The sequence below is a fragment of the Vicia villosa genome, linkage group LG2 (genome assembly GCF_029867415.1).
Source record: "Vicia villosa cultivar HV-30 ecotype Madison, WI linkage group LG2, Vvil1.0, whole genome shotgun sequence".
In the NCBI taxonomy this organism is placed as follows: domain Eukaryota; kingdom Viridiplantae; phylum Streptophyta; class Magnoliopsida; order Fabales; family Fabaceae; genus Vicia; species Vicia villosa.
In genome coordinates, this window is record NC_081181.1 from 153,212,747 (window position 1) to 153,230,399 (window position 17,653).

At 34.0% G+C, this 17,653-nt stretch overlaps 1 protein-coding gene across 1 annotated transcript; it reads left to right on the forward strand.

The window, feature by feature from the left end:
• The first annotated feature begins 1,637 nt into the window (after positions 1-1,637).
• Positions 1,638-13,392, forward strand: LOC131650372 (aspartic proteinase CDR1-like). The gene is made up of 2 exons (XM_058920086.1): positions 1,638-1,791; positions 12,152-13,392. Exons 1-2 carry the CDS (start codon positions 1,638-1,640, stop codon positions 13,390-13,392), a joined length of 1,395 nt encoding a protein of 464 aa, XP_058776069.1.
• Positions 13,393-17,653: the final 4,261 nt, after the last annotated feature.

Consider the following 17,653-nt stretch of genomic DNA (forward strand, 5'->3'; position numbering starts at 1 on the left):
CGATTAATGCAAGTTGATTTTATTGGTGGCAATAGATATTTTGTCAAATTCAACGATCATCATAGTATAGAGCTATGGACATACCTAATCAAGAGAAAGGATAAGGAATTCAAAGTGTTTAAGAAGTTCAACTCCATGGTTGAAAGGAAAAGCAATTACACGCTCAAAATTCTCAAAACGGATGGTGGAGGCGAATATGTCTCAAATGACTTTATAATCAAGAAGGCATAGTACATGAGGTTGTACCATCCTATATACCGTAGCAAAATGGTTTTTCCAAAAGGAAGAATCGATTGATTATGAACATGACGAGAAGCATGTTAGAAGGGAGCAACTTTCCGAAAGGGTTATGGGGAGAAGCGGTATCCACAACTGCATATTTGCTGGATAGGCACCTAACTGAAATGCTGACACTTGGAATACATATTATTACTGATGTCCCAACATCAGAACATAATATCAAGACAGATGTTACAACATCTGTTGACAGACAGAACCAACATATCAAAACTATAACGTATGCAAAAATAAATTGTAGAATGATAAATAACAAAGATAATTGTTAATCTTGCTCAGTGGAACGTCCCCTACTTTGGGGGCTACCAAGCCAGGAAGGAAATTCACTATGATAATATTAATTCAAAGCCTAAATAGTCCTAGTTTACAACTTCTCGCCTAATCACTATCTTGTGCAACTTCTACCTAGAACCTTCTAGATATGAGATCCCCCTCTCACTTCCTACAACCAATCACCTAAATGATAAAAACCAGTCACAATCCCAGTGACTATATCTAAACAACCAAAACAGAAGATTACACTTCCAATACAAAAACAACTCATATTTGCTTAAAAGCTTTTACTGAGAAAAATACTCAACTATATGCTTAAAAACTTTAAGAGTGAGAACAATAACTTGACCAACAATCAAGTAACAATTAGTCTACCCCACTGTATCAAAAGATACATGGATGACTTACAAAAACACAAGAGACTCTCAAAACCTAAGACTCTAAGCCTCCCTTAATTTTACAAATTGTGAAAGACTTGATTACATTAGGTTTAGGTTTCTCTTTAAATATACTCAACAGTCCATGGGCTTCAAAATATTCACCCAAATATCACTTGATCCACAAGCTGAGAGCTGCACCAACTATGCAGAAAAATCTCCTTAAATCTTAGAACAAAACATTAAGTTTCCTAATTTGTCTCAGCATCCAATTTTAGAAACTTATGTACAGCTGGAGATCAAATCACTTGTTCCAAATTAAATCTTCTTGACCTGCAAAAATGAGTGAAATATATCCAAAAGGAATCTTAACAAATAAAATCAAATCTGTCAAGAATTAAAACAACATGTACTGATGTTCTGGAACAACATGTCAGAACATCTATCTTCATTGAGCTTGACCAGCATGTTAGAACATCTTCCATAACATCTTGTTGTAAACCATATTTTAGCAAAATTGCTGCCAATCCTAAAACCATAACACTAACAAAGAAGCTTAGGAAAATAACAACGGAAGAAACTTAGTCTAAATTAAAACTGAACATGAGTCACTTGAGAGTGTTTGGCTCGGTGGCGTATCGACATTTGCTTGATCAAATTAGAAAGAAGCTTGTTGACAAGGGATAATTGATGATACTTGTAGGATATTACTTTACCGGAGGTTACAAGTTGTATGATGTAACAAATAGAAGAGCCGTGATCATCCGAGACGTCGTTTTTGATGAAATCAAGCAGTTGCAGCATCCTATAGCTGGTTACCATAAAGTTGTAACTGCTTACAGCAGTGAAAAACAGTTCATGGGGTGCTTGATAGTGTATAAATTCCCTTCATTGAAGCCTGAATGAAAGAAAATGTGATGAGATCAACAAGACAAAAAGGTTTGCCTCTAAGACTCCAAGATTGTGAAAGGTTCTAAGATAACAAGATCAATGATAATGGTGATTTCGCCCATTTCGCACTTATGGCTGAATCCGAACCCATTAAAATAGAAGAGGAATTAAGTGATCCAAAATTGAATTTGTGCTATGAAAGAGGAGCTGGAATCGATTGAGTTGAACAAGTCTAATAGGGGACTGCTCATGCACTAAAGAAGGTATGAACTTGATGTTTTGAAGAAGTTTGAAATGGAGCATTGTAATGTTTTCATTACTTCAGTTAATCCAAGGCTACAAATATCAAAGAATGAGGATAAGCAAGATATTAATCTAACTCACTATATAAGGCTGATTGGATCCTTGTGTTACTTGTGCAATATGCGATCAAATTTGGCATTTAGTGTCAGTATTTGAGAAGATTCATGGAGAGACCGAAGGTGTCTCAATTGGTAGAAATAAAGAGGATTATAAGATACATCAAAGGATCTATTGGCTGAAAAATTCTTTTTCCCGCAATTGACATAGGCAAAAAAATGCAATTTTCTCGGTTGTACCGATTCCAATTAGTGCGGAGATAAAGATGATAGAAATTCTACAGCTAGATATATCTTTATGTTTTTTGAAACACCAATATCATGGTGTTTGAAGAAGGAACCAGTAGTAGCACTCTCTTCTTGTTAGGTCGAGTACATTGCTGCTTTGATGTGCGAGTGTTAAGCCGTGTGGTTAATGAATCTATTGAAGGAGCATGACATCGAAGAGGCTCACGTTGTAACGCTCATGGTTGATAAATTTTCTGCTATAAACCTTTCTAAGAACCCAATTGAACATGGAAGGAGAAAGCATATTGAGATGATGTTTCACTACTTGAGAGAACTTGTTAGTTAAATAAGGTTGAGATTGGGATATTGTAGAATTGATGGCCAAGTGGCCGATTTGCTGACCAAATGAGTCACAGTTCAAGTGTTTAAGAGATTGAAGAAGAACATGGGCATGGAAGACTTGGAGCACTTGAATTATGGTGGTGTGTTGTGAAAACGTCAATAATTCAAGTTTCAAACCTGTTATAGCATTTTGGTAACTGGTTACAGGGTGTAGTATCTTTGGCTGTTGAAATAGGTGTAACTGATTACTGTGTTTTAGTAACTGATTACCACTGAGTTGATTTTAATTGTAGAAATAGTTGTAATCGATTACAGACAATTAGATTCAGTTTTTCAATTTTGTTACTTGTGTCCTAATCAATTGTAATTTGTATAAATACTCAAGGGGCATCTCAATAAATGTTAAAGAACATTCTCACCCTCAATTATACTCTCTCTAATTCTTTTTATCACTCTCTCCCTTTTCACACTCAATTACTCTATTGTCACCAATCTTGTATTTCAAGTTCTAACATTTATTAGTTGTCAATTCATGATAACAAAATGAAGCAATAATTTTATGCATTCTTTACTAGTGGCCAATTAATGGTAACTACTTCTCAGTATTACAATTTAGTAGTGGTAAAATAATCACCACATTTCCCCTCCTATCAATGTAATACATTATTTAATTGTAATATTCTGGTTAATATATATTTTCTAATAAAAATAATATATTGAATAAAAAATTAATGACATAAAATTCTCCCTATCAAAAAGTAGCAAAAATGATAATTGAACATTTTCAACCTATCTTTCAGAAAACTCTCAAAAGTATAAATAAAAAGTGAATCACATGAAATGTCATAATCAACAAAAAAAATGATACATTTGCTAATCTATCTACACATGCATTTCACTCTATGGAAATGTTAGATATCTTGAATCTAAAGAAGTGTATATTGTGTAAAGTATTTATCTATTTAATTAAAAGATGCCGAAGGGACTATATTCAAATTAGAAAATGTGTGAATGTCCAACAATGAGTCAGCTTCAAGCCAAATATTTATCTAATTCTTCATGTTAGTATATTCGATAACAAACATGATTCCATAAAATTCAATTTGAAAAGAGGTGTAAATTTCAATCTTAAATGAGAAAAATCCCAATGATGTTCATAAATTATCCCTAAATATGCCACAGCAAGTTGATATTTCATAATTTCCTCTCGAAACTCCATATGTGTTGCACTTAATTCAATTATCACTAAGAAAACATCAATAAAATTGTACGACTCTAGTTGCTAGAGGAGGTCAACATTTAATGCCAAGGAATTTAATAATTGTAAACTCGTGAATCGAAGAGTACATTTGTCCCTTGAAAGAATTAGATACCATAAAGACCAGTTATTTAAAATTGTGAGATATTAGATCGAACTCTAGTATGGCCGAAGGGTAGCTTCTTGGTTCGACAGGGTTAAGCATGAAGTCGAAGGTTGTTCACATGCTTGTGTCGAAGATGCTAGGGTTGTTAGCATGTTAAATTAGGTTTTAGTGCTTAAACCCTAATTTGTTAAGTTAGCTTGTTTATTAAGTTGGCTTGTGTAATGGGCTTTGTGGAAAAAGCCCATTAGTTAGTATGTTAGGTTTTATTATAAATAGCATACTAGTCTCTCATCATTGTTAAGCTGCAAATCCTAATTTAGGGTGAGAGAGGTTATTTGTTATTCTTGTAAACTTGTAATCTTGTTTTAAGAGAAAGTAAAAGAATAGCAGTTATAACCAATATTTTTGTTCTCCTCTTCTTCCTTGTCCTTTATTCATCCCTTATTTTATACTTTGTTCGTGGCATTGAATTCACAACAAATTGGTGTGGTGAGCATGGAGAAGATGCCTTCAACAAAGTATGAGATTGAAAAGTTCACCGGAGTGAATGATTTCGGTCTATGGCGCTTGAAGATGAAAGCCCTACTGGTTCAGCAGGGTTGTTTGGAAGCGTTGAAGGGAGAGGCAGCCATGAATGCAGAATTGACGGCAGCGGAGAAGACGGATATAATCAAGAAAGCACACAGCACAATTTTTTGAGCCTTGGTGATAAGGTTCTCCGGCAGGTATCAAAGGAGACGACGGCATCAGGGTTATGGGTGAAACTTGAAAGTTTGTATATGACCAAATCACTGGTAAATCGACTCTACATGAAGCAAGCTTTGTATTCATTCAAGATGATTGAAGACAAAGTATTGGCTGAGCAGTTGGATATGTTCAACAAGCTAATTCTTGATTTTGAAAATATTGATGTGAAGATCGATGATGAAGATCAAGCGCTGTTACTATTGTGTTCTTTGCCTCGATCACATGCTCACTTCAAAGAAACTCTCTTGTATGGAAGGGAGTCCTTGACGTTTGAAGAAGTTCAATCAGCCTTGTACTCTAAGGACTTGAATGAACGAAAGGAGCATAAACCTTCGACTGTTGGCGAAGGTTTGGCCGTTAAAGGAAAACTCTTACGAAAGGATGGTAAGTTTGACAAGAAGAAAGGCAAAAGCCAGTCGAAGTCTTACAGTGGCGAAGCATCTGGCATTCGATGCTACCATTGTAAGAAGGAGGGTCACACAAGAAAGGCGTGCCCTGAACGCCTGAAATATCATGGAGGTAAGGATAATGGCAACGCTGCCATTGTTCAAGATGATTTCGAATCATCTGATGTTCTTGTGGTTTCAAGCAGTGACTCTAAGAAGGAGTGGATTATGGATTCAGGTTGCACTTGGCACATGACTCCAAACAAAGACTTGTTCGAGGAATTATGTGATCAAGATGGTGGATCAATATTGCTGGGAAACAACAAGGCTTGCAAGATTGCAGGTGTTGGATCTGTGAGATTCAAGCTCCATGATGAGTCAATAAGGTTGTTGACTGAAGTCAGGTATGTTCCTGATTTGAAGAGAAATCTGCTTTCTCTTGGTGAATTCGACAAGAAAGGATATGTTTTCCAAGGAGAGAAAAGTATCCTAAGAGTCATGAAGGGTTCGAAGGAAGTCTTGAGAGGCGTGAAGAAACAAGGCTTGTATACCCTTGAGGCTGAAGTTGTAAGTGGTTCGACAAATGTTGCATCCACGAAACCTTTGTCGAAAACATAAATCTGGCACATGAGATTGGGCCATGTCAGTGAAAGGGGTCTGGTCGAATTAGGGAAACAAAATCTGCTTGGTGGAGACAAAGTCGAAAAGCTGAAGTTTTGTGAACCCTGTGTACTTGGAAAATCTTGCAGAGTGAAGTTCAACAAAGGCAAACAAAGAACACATGGATCCCTTGATTACATCCATGCTGATCTTTGGGGTCCTGCAAGGTGTCCATCACATTCAGGAGCAAGGTATTTTCTATCCATAGTAGATGATTATTCCAGAAAATTATGGGTATTCATCCAGAAGACTAAGGATGAAACTTTTGAGAATTTCAAAAGTTGGAAGACTCTGGTTGAAAATCAGACTGGCAGAAAGGTCAAGAGGTTGAGAACTGACAATGGCCTTGAATTTTGCAATGAGGCATTCGACAGTTTTTGTGCTGCCTCTGGTATTGCAAGGCATAGAACTACTGCAGGTACTCCACATCAAAATGGTTTGGCTGAAAGGTTTAATCGAACTATTTTGGAGAGAGTCAGATGCATGTTGACTAGTGCGGGGTTAACGAAGGTGTTCTGGGCTGAGGCTGTTTCGACAGCAACATATCTGATAAACAGATGTCCTTCGACAGCGTTAGATATGAAGACACCTGAAGAAGTTTGGTCGGGACATCCACCAGATCTCGACAAACTGAGAGTATTTGGCTGCGTAGCCTATGCTCACATTAGGCAAGACAAGGTCGAACCTAGAGCTCTGAAATGCATGTTCATGGGATACCCAGAAGGAGTCAAAGCTTATAGGCTATGGTGCCTAGAGCCAGGTCACAGGAGGTGTATCACCAGTCGAGATGTAGTTTTCAATGAGGTTGAAATGGCTTTTAAGAAAACTGATGATGTTGGTCGAAGTACAGAAACATCTGACGAAGAGCTGAAACAGGTAGAGATTCCTGTTGAGGTGGAGCATGTTGATGCTGAATTGCATATCCCTGATGAAGTCGAAGAAGAAGCAGAAGATGCTGAGGAAGTTGAGGAAACTGACGATGACTACCTATTGTCGAGAGATAGGTCGAGAAGAGTTATAAAGGCACCTCAGAGGCTTGGGTATGCAGATCTTATAGCTTATGCCTTAATCTCTGCAAGTGAGGTTCTAGACGAAGAACCTAGAGACTACAAGGAAGTTATGAGGAGTCGAAATAAGACTGAATGGTTGAAGGCCATGGATGATGAGATGAAATCTCTTCATGATAATCATACTTGGGAACTGATCAAGAAACCTGTTGGGGCAAGGTTAGTCAGCTGTAAATGGATTTTCAAAGTTAAGGAATGAATTGAAGGAGTGACGTCGAAAAGATATAAGGCAAGGTTAGTTGCAAGGGGTTTCACTCAAAAAGAAGGTGTCGACTTCAATGATGTGTTTTCTCCTGTTGTGAAGCATAGGTCTATTCAAATGTTACTTGCCATGGTAGCACAGTTCGATCTTGAACTGGAACAGATGGATGTGAAGACTGCGTTCTTGTATGGTGATCTAGATGAAATGATCCTGATGAGGCAACCTGAAGGGTATGTCGAAAAGGGGAAGGAAGATTATGTGTGCAAGTTAAAGAGATCTTTGTATGGGCTGAAACAATCTCCTCGACAGTGGAATAGGAGATTCGACAAGTTCATGGCACGCATAAGTTTCATTAGAAGTCAGTTCGACCACTACGTTTACTTCAGATTTCGACCTGGTAATTCATTTGTTATTTTGTTGCTTTATGTGGATGATATTCTCATAGCAAGCAACAATGTTGAAGATGTGACGAGGGTGAAGGCTGAACTCAATAAGGAGTTCGATATGAAGGATCTGGGAGCTGCTTCCAGAATTCTTGGAATTGACATTCGAAGAGATAGAAAGAAGTCTAAGTTATATTTATCTCAAGAGGCATACCTACGGAAGATTCTTGAAAAGTTTGGTATGTCGAATTCGAAGCCAGTTGTGACTCCAACAAACCCTCAATTCAAGCTAAGTATTGATCAGTGTCCCAGTACTAATGTCGAAAGAGCCTATATGAATAGCATCCCATATGCTAATATAGTTGGTTCTTTGATGTATGCTATGGTCTGTACTAGACTCGACATAGCATACGCAGTAAGTCTTGTAAGCAGGTACATGGCGAATCCTGGAAAGGCTCACTGGCAAGCATTGAAGTGGATTTTAAGGTACATAAATGGGTCTCTGAAAAGAGTCCTAATTTATGGTGGAGCCTTGGGTGAAGATGGTAAAGCAGCAATTGGAGGATATGTCGACTCTGATTATGCAGGTTGTATGGATTCCAGAAAATCTATTTCTGGATATGTTTTCACTATGTTTGGCATATCAATTAGTTGGAAAGCAACACTTCAGAAGGTTGTTTCTCTATCAACCACTGAAACGGAGTATATTGCATTAACTGAAGCTGTGAAAGAAGCATTGTGGCTTGAAGGTTTTGCGAAGGAGCTGAAACTTCAAGGTCGAGGTATCACTGTTAAATGTGATAGTCAAAGTGCAATACACCTGTCGAAGAATTCAGCCTATCATGAGCGAACTAAGCACATTGATGTGAGGCTGCATTTCGTCAGAAGAGTAATCGAGCGTGGAGAAGTCCAAGTGCTGAAGGTTTCGACTGAAGACAATGCTGCTGATATGATCACCAAGACATTGCCGAGTTGCAAGTTTTTTCACTGTATACAGTTGCTAAAGTTGCATGAAGAAAGCTAGTTTGTTCCCTTGATGTTGTAGAGTTAGATCCAAGGTGGAGATTTGTGAGATATTGGATCGAACTCTAGTATGGCCGAAGGGTAGCTTCTGGGTTCGACAGGGTTAAGCATGAAGTCGAAGGTTGTTCACATTCTTGTGTCGAAGATGCTAGGGTTGTTAGCATGTTAAATTAGGTTTTAGTGTTTAAACCCTAATTTGTTAAGTTAGCTTGTTTATTAAGTTGGCTTGTGTAATGGGCCTTGTGGAAAAAACCCATTAGTTAGTATGTTAGGTTTTATTATAAATAGCATACTAGTCTCTCATCATTGTTAAGCTGCAAATCCTAATTTAGGGTGAGAGAGGTTATTTGTTATTCTTGTAAACTTGTAATCTTTTTTTAAGAGAAAGTAAAAGAATAGCAGTTATAACCAATATTTGTGTTCTCCTCTTCTTCCTTGTCCTTTATTCATCCCTTATTTTATACTTTGTTCGTGGCATTGAATTCACAACAAAAATTATTTAACATGAAGAATGTCTCTATCAAAATCTGTTTAGATTATATAAATAATATATCATGATAAAAAAATGAAACATATATAAAAGAAAAAGAGCTTGATGTTTCATTCTACTTAGTACATCATTTTTTGTATTACCAGCGAATTCAAACAAAAGAGGGAGGAACAATTCAAATGTGAAAAATATGCATTATTACCTGCATAACTTGTAGAACATTTAAGATTTAATCTTGTAGGTCACGTTGTATTAACCAATATGTTAAGTGTTTTTTTCACAAATAATGTAATTATAACATTTTTAATTCACATGATCAATCAATCAAATAAATATTGTAATGTAATTATAACATTTTATTATTTTTCTTTATTTTATGTATTCCTTAGTTAACTAGTTTAAAACATCAAGAAAATTATACTTAACACTTTTCAGAGGAGTTAACAAACTCATAGCTAATGCACAAAGTATATTCATCATTATAATTGCTTGAAGAAAATATGTACATCAGATAACATTCAACTTTATCATAATAAATTTGGCAAACTCGAAGGGACTTTATGACCATAACCATTGGAAAATAAAGTTCCCCAATACATTAATATGTTCAATGTATGCATTGATGTGCAATTAAAGTATGAACAATATGAATCAACCATCATCATTATGATCAAAGAAACCCGACCAATATTGACCTAAGGGCTCTCCATCAATATTGGAAATGTCAACATATGTATAATCTCCAAATGCTTTTGAAAACATATTAGTTGATTCAGTTGAATAACTAATGGTTATGACAATGTACTTTAATAGCCAATATATCAATATGAGGATATGTGACATAATGTATCAAGTCTAATTAAAACTAGATGACAATGTCAAACATATGGTTCACAATGAAGCTCATTAAGCCACAATATTATTAGGCCAAACGAGCTAATTTTGGTGATAACCCAATCATCTCTACAATCTCATTAACTCAGATATAGTTCATCGTTTCAACGATAAGACCTTCACAGCCCAAGGTAAGTCATACATCTCAGGTACCTTTTATTTCGTTAATTTTATGCCTTATAATTTTGTCAGTGTTAAAGTTAGAGGTACCCAATAGTGAATGATATGTTAACTAATATAGTCTTCAATTTGGACATGTACATATGTAAAAAGGGACATCTAAAGCAACAATACAAATTGGTATTATGTAAGTTTCTCTTTTATTCAATGTTTTGCGAGTAAACAATATGATATACTATTGAGGACGAGCCTTTAGCCTAATACCAAGAACACAAGTCAATTTCGGTTTACTCGTCTTAACAACTATGAGGTTACTTTTAAAAGTGGCAATTTTATTCTCTAATACATTAATCCTTCAATTATTTGGGGTCATGTAGCCTAGTGGCTGGAGTTCACCTTTTAAAAATGAACATATGGGATATCGCGAGTTCAAACCTGCGCCCCACACTTGATGTTCCTGCACAACTATCAACTGAGTTGTCTTAACCGGAGATTATTCCTTCAATTTATCTATTAAATAATTCATTCAATTCATCCACTCTAAAAAATTATGTTAATAGATTGGATATAATCCATCTATTTAAAGTTACAAATAAATCTCATTTATCCAATATATTTTATAACTCTAATAGATAGAATGTGCAAAGCTTTACACGTCGACTAAAACTAGAGATATTTTTTTTAGACAAATCATTATTCGAAATTAAATTTTAAGGGGACTAAAATCTAATTTTAGAATATTTAAAGGGACCACAACCATATCTTTCCCATAATAAATATTAAGTTGTCGTTCACTTGTAAGAGTCAATAGAAGTTAGAGAAGAATTCTACACATTTTAGATCTCAAAAGCCTTCATCAATTGACCAACCTCGGATTAACCTGTTACTATGAAATCTAACAAAATAGTATATAATTGCAAACAATTATCATTCAAAACTTTCATTTAAAAATGGGTAATTTAGTCCCAAAAAATAATAATTGAAAGTTAATCACAACAAGAATGTTTTTCTTTTAAGTCACTTAGTTAGCCAAATATTATATGATTAATAACATGTATTCAATATTCAAATTTAAATGTCTAAATTTAATGTATACAAAATATAAATATAAATTTAATACTCAATTTCAAAGGCTATATAATAACAAATATTAATTTCTGCGGTGTATATGTCTACTTAAAAGCATATCAAACTAATTTGCTAATTTCAACAAAATTAAAACTATTTTTGTCATCAAAATTTTAATGTAAAATACATTATTATTTAGTTTTTATCTATAACTTTAAATTGTGTATAAATTATAGAAGGCCAAATTCAAATTGTGTATAAACTGTAGAAGGCAAAAAATAATTAAGTTATAGAAATAAACATATGTTTAAAATGTATGGTGTTTATATTTTGAGAAATCACAATTGTTATAAAAGAAACAAATATTATAATGTGACCATGTTACTATAAAATCCAACCAAATATTATATAATTGGAATTATTTATTATTAAAAAACATATTCTTAAAAATATATGATAAACTATAATCCAATCAGAAAAAAATTAGTTTAAAATAAAATTATGCCAGCCATTTTTTTTCATCAAAATTTTAATGTAAAATACATTATTATTTAGTTTTTATCTATAACTTTAAATTGTGTATAAATTGTAGAACGCAAAAAATAATTAAGTTAGAGAAATAAACATATGTTTACTATGTATGATGTTTATATTTTGAGAAACTACAATTGTTATAAAAGAAACAAATATTAACATGTTACCATGTTACTATAAAATCCAACCAAATATTGTATAATTGGAATTAGTTATTATTAAAAAAAACATGTTCCTAGAAATATATGGTAAAATATAATTCAATCAGAAACAAAAAATATTAGTTTAAAATAAAATCAATCAAGTTATGATTTTTTAAAAAGAAATTTAAAGTCACTTAATAATATATTATTATGAAATCTACAAATCAATGCTCACTTGATAGTACAACTTTATTCGCCATATATAAAAATCACATTACTTTGTCCAAATATCCTCATACCTAGCCAAAGAAACATATAGAAAACAAGAAAACATGGGTTATTTCCCATCATTTTATTCATACCTAGCCATCATTTTGTTATGTGTTCATCTTTTCCATATTTCATTCATTGCAACCCAAAATGATGGGTTCACTATCAAACTATTTCGAAAAACCTCTTCCAAATATATTTCAAATATTGTACAAGCACCTATACATGCTCATATTGGTCAGCATCTCATGGAGGTGTATATTGGAACTCCACCAATAAAAATATCTGGTATTACAGACACGGGAAGTGACCTTATATGGACTAATTGTGTGCCTTGCGATGGGTGCTACAAACAAATCAACCCATTGTTTGATCCTCGAAAATCTTCCTCTTATACTAATGTCTCATGTGATTCTTTGCAATGTAACAACCTTTACTCACACGAGTGTTCTCCAGAGAACCAATGCAGTTACAACTATGGCTATGCAGATAATTCTGTTACTCAAGGAGTTCTTGCACAAGAAACAGTTACCTTAACATCAAACACAAATGAACCAGTTGACCTTAAAAACATTCTTATTGGTTGTGGACATAACGACACGGGAACTTTCAATGACCATGAAATGGGTATAATTGGTCTTGGAAGAGGACCAGTGTCACTCATTTCTCAAATAGGTCCTTTATTTGGAGGAAAAAAGTTTTCTCAGTGTTTGGTTCCATTTCACACTGATATTAAAATTGCAAGCAAAATGAGTTTTGGAAAAGGTAGTGAAGTATCTGGGGAAGGTGTGGTTATCACACCTATGATTACAACACAAGACCCAACATCATATTTAGTTACATTAAAAGGTATTAGTGTGGAAGATACATATCTTCCTTATAATACTAAAAAGGGTAACATAATGGTGGATTCAGGGACACCACCGATTTATTTACCTAATGATTTCTTTATTAAAGTGGCTAATGAAGTTAGAAACAGGGTTTCAATGGAACCTATTACGGATGATCCAAGCTTGGGTACTCAACTTTGTTATCAAACAAACACTAATCTTGATGGGCCCAATCTAACATTCCATTTTGAAGATGCAGATATAGTTTTAACACCAATCCAAACCTTTGTTCCACCAAAAGATGGTGTTTTCTGCTTGGCAATATATAACCAAACTGAAGAGGTAGGAATTTATGGTAATTTTGCACAATCAAATTACTTGATTGGGTTTGATATAGAAAAAGAGTTGATTTCTTTCAAGCCAACAGATTGCACCCAACAATAGAGGCCAATCAAATTCAAGTCAGTATAAGAGTTTTTTATAGTCGATATTTTGTTTATCTTGTTTTAATAATGAATTGTGGTTTAAGAGGATGAGAATAATATTTGGGTTTAGTTTTTGTTTTCTTTATATTTATTGTGAATGTTGTAATCTCTTTATGGTTTAAGGGGATGAGAATAATTTTTAATTTCAATAGGAGTCATTTTTATTTGCCTCCAGAATAAGTAATCAAGAATCAAAATTGAGATGAAAAATGACTACTTTTGAAGTCTATTTTAATTAATTAAAGATAAATATGTGTTATAACACTAATAGGAAAAGATCTAAAATGCATATGGGTTTTAGAGATTGATATATTTTGGTCTCTAACAAAGAGAAATTGAGACATAATCAAATTAAGACAATATTTTTTTTTATATTGGAGACAGCTTTTAGAGACGAACATCATGGTCTCAAACTTTTTCTATCTCTAGTTTTGTCTCGTAGAAATAAAAAAATTATTTTCAAAGATAACATTTAGAGACGGGAATTATTTATATAATATAATATCCATCTCTATTTTTATCTCTAATTGAACATGTGTTTAGAATCCGAATTTATCCTTCATTAAATAAAATTTAATTTTATAAATATATATAAATATCAATATCAATGAATCACCAAATAGAATTGCCACATAATTTGGGCCTCATGAATACTTAAATATAATCTTGGTGTGTGAATTTCTTTTTCTAATTATTATGAAAATAAATCTTCTTTTAAAAGTTTAAAGAATATTGCATAAATGAAAGAAAAATACAAAGACAAAGATGGGAAAATAACCTAATAAAAAATGAACAAAAACAAAAATTAGTTAAACCAAGTATATCCCTAATGAAACCATCCCATAAATTGGGATATATACCCTCCAAATCGCATCTTGAATGTGAAAATCTATATTTTCTATATGATCGACATAATTATTGCCTTCACGGTAAATGTGAGACACCATAAAACAAAAGAACCTAGTGATTTTCATTTAGATAGAAGCTTTCAAGGGACAATGATAATATTAGTGAATACTCGTATGGAGGGAGTCACTCTTAAGCCAAAATTGTCCCCTCCTCTCCTAGAAGCATGTTATATATCCATAATGATACTTATAAGTTCATCATAAATAGAGGTTACAATACCCCAGTTTGCTGAAATGCACCAAAGTAGGCGCCCAATGAATCACAAAAAGCTCTTTCACAAGTTGCTAGTTAGAGATGCCTCATTTGTGTTACATTAAACTTGATGAGGATGTGGATATTTCAAATTGTTTTATTTAATGCAAGATGCAAGGGGGTCAACATTTGATATCAAAGTGTTTCAAGATAGTGAATTCATGCATCAATGAGTACATATCCCCTTTGAGATAAGTAGATACAATGTGATTCAAGTTTTTTATGTCTCTAAGTTCCTTTTATAAGTTTATATGTTCGTCATTGAATCTAAGTTAATTTCTTGTGTGCCCAGTTTTCCTGATGATTAAGGCAATGTTTACAATAATAAGATTCTTCAGCTAATGTATGAAGACAAATTTTTAATTTGATAGAAGTTTTCAAAGGACAGTGGTAGTTGTTAAGAGTCCCACATCGGATAATATATGGCCTGAACATGTCCTTATAAGTGGAGGCAATCCTCACCTTACAAGCCGGTTTTGTAGGGTTGAGTTAGGCCTAACCACACTTCTTAACATGGTATCAGAGCCTCGTTTAAGATTTGGTGGACCACTTTCTATGGTTTCCGCTATCGGGTGGGCCACCCACCGTTTATTTCCACGCTCCAGTTGTCTAGTCCTGGGCGTGAGGGGGTGTGTTAAGAGTCCCACATCGGATAATATATGGCCTGAACATGTCCTTATAAGTGGAGGCAATCCTCACCTTACAAGCCGGTTTTGTAGGGTTGAGTTAGGCCTAACCACACTTCTTAACAGTAGTAATAGTGAATACCCGTATGGCAATAAGAAAGTCACTTTCATATCTCATATGGTGTCTTCTCAATTTCTTTGGATGGAATGAGGTTAAGTGTGTAATCTACTGTCAATAAAGCATGTCCCCAAAAGGAGTTTGGAAGATATTTGTGACTCATCATGGATTGAACCATGTCTAAATGGGTTTGGTTTCTTCTATCAGAAATTCCATTCCATTATGGAGTTCCAGGAGGAGTAAGTTGGGAAATAATCTCACACTCTTTCAAATGGTCATCAAATTCTAGGCTTAAATATTCTCCATTATTCATTTGTGGAGTAGTATAGAGTATACCATTTAAGTAAATAGAGCAACAATTGTTCTTTATTACAAATGCAAAACCAAACTTGCCCAAACAATAAACAAAAATAATATTCCTGCTACTAGTATATACAAATAGAAGTTCTCTAATTGGATTATTAAACTACTAGGTAAAGTCAAGACTTAAGTTCCTACTTCTAAAGCATAAACCTTTACTCTATTTCTAACTCGTAGATCAACTTTACATTTTTCCAGTTCTCTACTTCTTTTTAGCCCATGGACATTAGTACAAATGTGGGAACCACATCTAATATCCAATACTCATAATGTAGAAGTAGATAAGTTAATTTCTATAGCAAAATATCTAAACTTGAAGTTTCAACTCAATTTCTTTTATCTTCCAAGTACTTTAGGCAGTCTTCCAAGTACTTTAGGCAGATTCTCTTCCAATGTCAAGTCTTAGTGTAGTAGAAACAACTGCCCCTTTTAGTTATACCTCTGATAGGCTCAAAAGCGTGAATAATAGACTTGGGCTTGGAAACTTCCTTGCCTTACCATTTACTACCCTACTTGTTGGGCCTTTTGTTCGATTTCTTTTCATTATTGAATATGATAATGGTCTTCCCTTTTGATTTCAGATTCTACTCAGCAGTTCTCGACATGCCTAGCACCTCTTGTAGAGTTTTATCCATACAACTCATGTTGAAATTAAGGACAAACTGACTGAAGCACTCTAGAAACTATTGCAGGATCAAATTATTTGCAAGCTCTTTCCCGAGGGGAAAACCCATACTTTCAAAGTTCTCTACATACATAATCATCCTTAAAACATGGGAACCTACATGTGCTCCCTCGGCAAACTTGCCTTGAAATGGGCTTTAGAAACTTCAAACATCTCATGCATAGTCTGCTTTTAATATAATATCTTTAGGTTTTCGATCATATCGAACAATGCCATGTTCTCGTGTTACTTTTGCAATTCAGAGTTCATGGTAGCTAACATGAGGTAGGAAGCTTATGTGGTATCATCAACATGATTCTTATAAGCATCTATTTCATCCTAAGGAGCAGAACTTGGAGGCTTCTCTTTAAGAACGGGTGTCTCTAAGACATATAACTTTTTCTCATGTTTGAGGACAATCTTTAAGTTTGGTGTCAATCCAAAAAATTTGTCCCTGGAAATTATGCCCACATGTTTTTCCCTGTGTTTACTCACATGTTGTTTTTGGAGCTATAAGTATCATTAAAAACATATTTAATTAGGGATTTAATTAAATATGCTCCAACTATTTTTCTCTAATTGATCGAGATCCATATTTCACTTTGTTTTATGTCAGCGGTAGGTTGATTACATAAAACTAAATTGTTTAGGTAGGAACTCCTTCTAATTGAATCTCATACAAATCTCAAATATTATCAATGAGGTGAATAACTCCTTATTCTATCTAATCTATCATATAGATTATTCTCAACTCTTACTTCTCAACAATTATAACTAGTTTAGTTAAGTTACACCCAATTTTTTAGTAATTGGATATTACATTTTTTCCATTTCATCTTATTAATATAGAATATGCATCTCGTAGTGGATCAAACCTACATTATTCAATATTAGTCTTGATGAGTGCTAAATATTGGAAAGTTAAACTCAATATTTGTTTTGAAAAGTTTGCCACTAATTTGATCTCACAAACTTATTTTTCATGTATCAACATGTATCAACATACATTTGCATGCATCAACATACATGTAAAAAATGATATGGTTATGGATCCTAGGGGAATTGTTCCTTCAAGCCAATGAAAGAACCTGAGCTAAATCTGAGAACGATCTATGCTTCTCCAAATCAGGTCTCCATAGTTATCCTTCTTTAATATCGTCTTCTTCTCTTTCTTAATCATATTACATTACATAAAAAATACTCATTTTACACGTCAAGTACATTATATTTCATATAGTTCTCAATCATGTATTTTGTTCGATGTTAACCTTGGATGTATCCAGTTGTGAAT